Source organism: Plectropomus leopardus, chromosome 5, assembly GCF_026936395.1.
Source record: "Plectropomus leopardus strain MGB_pleo_1.0 chromosome 5, ASM2693639v1, whole genome shotgun sequence".
Taxonomy (NCBI): domain Eukaryota; kingdom Metazoa; phylum Chordata; class Actinopteri; order Perciformes; family Serranidae; genus Plectropomus; species Plectropomus leopardus.
Window position 1 is genome coordinate 28382697 of NC_142180.1, and position 3801 is coordinate 28386497.

A 3801-nucleotide genomic window follows, 5' to 3' on the forward strand; every position below is an offset into this window, starting at 1 on the left:
TGCATATTGCCACATAAGATTACCTGAAGCTGATTAAATGTACCAAGGGAAAAATGCCAGGCATCACGTCAGTTTTCCACTAAATACGATCTTTTAGGTACTGGCAGAGGTCTCTGCACCTGAAGCAGTGGTAGGAGAGCAATAGGAGACCACATGGTCAGAAAATAATATTACTGCTTAAAAAAACTCACCCTGACAGGTTTTGTTAAAACTTTATTGGCTACTGTTGCAGACACATTTCATACAGTATATACACAATTCAGAAACAGTTTTAACAGTTCTTTTTCTTGATAATCTTTTTCATCCAGGGAAGATGTTTTGATATCTCTGTATAGACATTAGGTACATCTGGGTAGTCACAGTTAAAGTTGTTATTAAAGGAAACAACACCGACTGCCAACTTCCCGTTGCACACCAGAGGGCCACCAGAATCACCCTGTGAGGAGGAAGAACTTGTTTATTTAATATATTTATACCTTTATAACTTATAAACCAGTTGGTATTTTATTGTAAACAGACAGAAAACATACCTGACAGAATCCTTTGTTTGTTCCATATCCACCTGCACAGATAACATTGGCAGGAAGGGCATTATGCCACTGCTTCTGGCACTTCTCCAGGTTAATGATAGGCACATCCACCACTTGCAGCTCATCAACAACTTTACCTTTAGTTTTTGTGAAACCCCATCCAGCCACAAGGCACTTTTTCTTTTCTTTAAGGTGTATTTGATGACTTGGAAGTTGAATTGGCTTAATTGGTACTTTTTTGCTCGGGCGAGCTTTCTTTGACAGCTGGAGACATAAAAAAAGAACGTAATGTTAAAAAGTGGCCACAGCTGATTTAGTAAAATTGCCTGTTTCTCCAGGAGACTTTAAGGTAACAAATAATTGCTGAAAGATGGAGCTAATAAAGTTTTAGTGATGTGTTGTCTTAGTTTAGACAGGCCCAGGTATGTTAAACCTTCCAGTATTAAAGTTTTCCAGTGTTTGATGTTGCGCACCTGTCAGGCCTGGTGCAGGGCACACTCACACTTACTTGATATATGGAGTAAAGAAATTTATTTTTCATGATCCCAAATAATTAAGCTTTAGTGTACTTAAAGCTGATAACACATTAATTCAAAGTGTTTTACTTTCTTTGATAATAGTGTGCGTGTAAAGTGGTATTCTTTTTACTATTAGAAGAAATGAGCTGCAGATGATAATTGTGATAATGATAATGATAACTATTGATGATAATTATTTAAATCAGTAGGCTAAACAATATAAATACTGACAAACACTAAAACTTGTCTTAACTGTCAACAGATATACAGCAGTGAGTCTTGCTCAAATCGCAGCTCAGTTATCAGAATAAAATGTTGCCTTTATACATTTAAACCACTGATATGCTATATTTTTATATATTTTTATAAGTTTTAATGAGGCATTGAGGCACTCACAGCTTTGTTTGTGGCCAAGAAACTGGGTATTTCAAGCCTAACATGATGTTTTCCTAACCTTAACCATGTGTTTTTTTGTGCCTAATCCTATCCAAACATTAACCACAGCGTTGTCACAACATTAAATTAAAATTGAAATGCAAAGTTTCAACATGTCTGCTACATATAAAACTTGCAAATTGACCATATCTGATGTTTGCAACAAGGTACAGTGCAAAAATGTATTCTAGTAATTAGGTTGCAAAATCTGCAGGTAGCCAGGAATAGTATCCACATGCTACATACATATATAGTACATGAACAAATCTGGCAAGCCTCATGCCCTCATGCCCTTGTTTGGTACTCTTAAGCAAACGGGCTGCAGCTCGGCGTGCACAGGAAGTGTTGAGAGCAGTAAGCATGTACTACAGATATATTAAGAGAGCTGGATACTGAGTTTTTAGCACTGTATAAGACTCTTATGCATTCATTTTGATCACTGGCCTTTAGGTTGGTCACTTACAAAAGCCAAGTGGGCAGGAGATGGTGAGGGACTTTGTTATTGTCAGTCAGAGTGCATGCGTATGACTACCTCTGTAGGCAGCACATATCAGGGCACACCGAATACCAGTCAAACTCGAAAACTGATCGGTACAAAACCTCGTCTTAGTTGTTGGTTCTGGTAGTCCTGCATTTTTGCTCGTTTTTTACGTTTACCCTCCCTGGAAATAACATGTTCTTTTTTATAAACCTCATGGAATGTCACATAATTTTCAGTAAGTGCACATAATTTGACTGTAAAGATAAATAATGTCACCTGCCTAAAACGTTAAATAGATATCTACTTACTTTGAGGAGCATAATGTCATTCCCAGATGAAATATTCACAAAAGATGGGTGTTTGCACTTCTTCACACCGTATCTCATTGTTCTGTTATCGACCTTCTTGAGATTGTGGGCACCAAGAACAACACTTGTAGGATTGCTACATGAATAATGTTTGAGAAATTTACAGCAATATTTAGTTTTTTTTAGATTTAGGTTATATATGTAGGTGAATGAAAGATAGCGTGCGAATGCCACTCACAAGTCATCACAATGTGCAGCAGTGACTACAAAGTCTTCACTGACCAGGAATCCTCCACATATATGACCTTTGTTGTTTTGTATTGAGGCCATATACAGCATTGACTTGTCATTGGTCTTTTTACCTTTTATGATTTCACTCCCAAGTGCTAAAAAAATAAGGAAAAAGATAAAATTATTTTGTGTCTCATTTTTGAGCAAGGGGATTATGATAGTCTTATTCTTACCATTTCCTGTGAAACATGTCAGAAGATGAAAGAGCAAGAACTTCTGCAGACAGTGCATTGTGTCGGTAGCATCCACCCTGTGGTCTTGGGGGCTGTCAAGTCGACCCTTTTACACAGCGGTGTTCTCACTAAGCGAACATGTGGTTATCACCTCCTTCAACTTAACTTCCTTAGCTTACATCCCCTCATTGTTGGTGCAGTTTCAGCTACCCTATCCTGATTAGTGGAGATGTTTTTGATTTTTACACTGTCAGTTAAATGAATGCATTCTCACATCTTTGATTTCATTCAGCATTTCCATTTTTCCTTATGTATCCTGAACATATCTGACATGTTTAGCCTCTGTCTATATATTTTGTTTATTCTTGTTCAATTTGGACCTCTTCCTCGTTGTTTGGATACCACTCACTGAACTGGATGAATTTAATGAGTGAAGAAAATAGATTTAAAATTAAGGTGCTTGGATAGTCTTCCTAGTTGTTACCTTTCAGCTCATGAGGTTTTGAGCTTTGAAAACAAGATGAACAACAGAAACTAGAGATGCTAGCATCAAATGTAATCATCTGTCATTTTTTTTCTCATCAATCATCAATTGGCAGCTCTTTAAGGAAGCATAGTACTCAGTATATTAATGTTTAAGTTGACTAGAGTCACTCCCAAGAGTATACATTAAAGAAACAACCTCATCTTTGCCTTCTGCCTGTCTGCAGCTAATTATCCCTGTATCTACTGTGACAGAGTTATTCTGGTAGTGTAAGACATTGTTTTACAGATTATTGATTGCAGCAACACTGTCTACTGGACCGTCCCTAAAGTGCAATATCTTTTATATGGCAAGCTTGCTGCTGCAGCAAGTGGAATTCATTGTTGATTGGCGTATGCAAGTGTGTCTTTCTGTCTTTACCCAAAAAAAATCCTTAAAATGTCAGTGCAGGGAAATCTGTCTATGGTCTTGACCTTTATGGGTGAGTATGTGCCTGAAAAACAGAAAGAATGACTATTCATAAAGCCATAATGTAGATGTAACCTTAGTTGTAGATATCACCTGTGTTTGTTTGTAAATAT

General features: G+C 37.1%; 1 protein-coding gene across 1 annotated transcript; it reads right to left on the reverse strand.

Annotated features, from left to right (window-relative positions):
* Positions 1–231: 231 nt before the first annotated feature.
* Positions 232–2874, reverse strand: LOC121941086 (granzyme B-like). The gene is made up of 5 exons (XM_042483804.2): positions 2737–2874; positions 2511–2658; positions 2273–2408; positions 531–794; positions 232–436 (listed from the first exon to the last, which is right to left on the reverse strand). The coding sequence occupies exons 1-5, from the start codon at positions 2792–2794 to the stop codon at positions 272–274; spliced, it is 771 nt and encodes a 256-aa protein (XP_042339738.1). The 5' UTR covers positions 2795–2874; the 3' UTR covers positions 232–271.
* Positions 2875–3801: the final 927 nt, after the last annotated feature.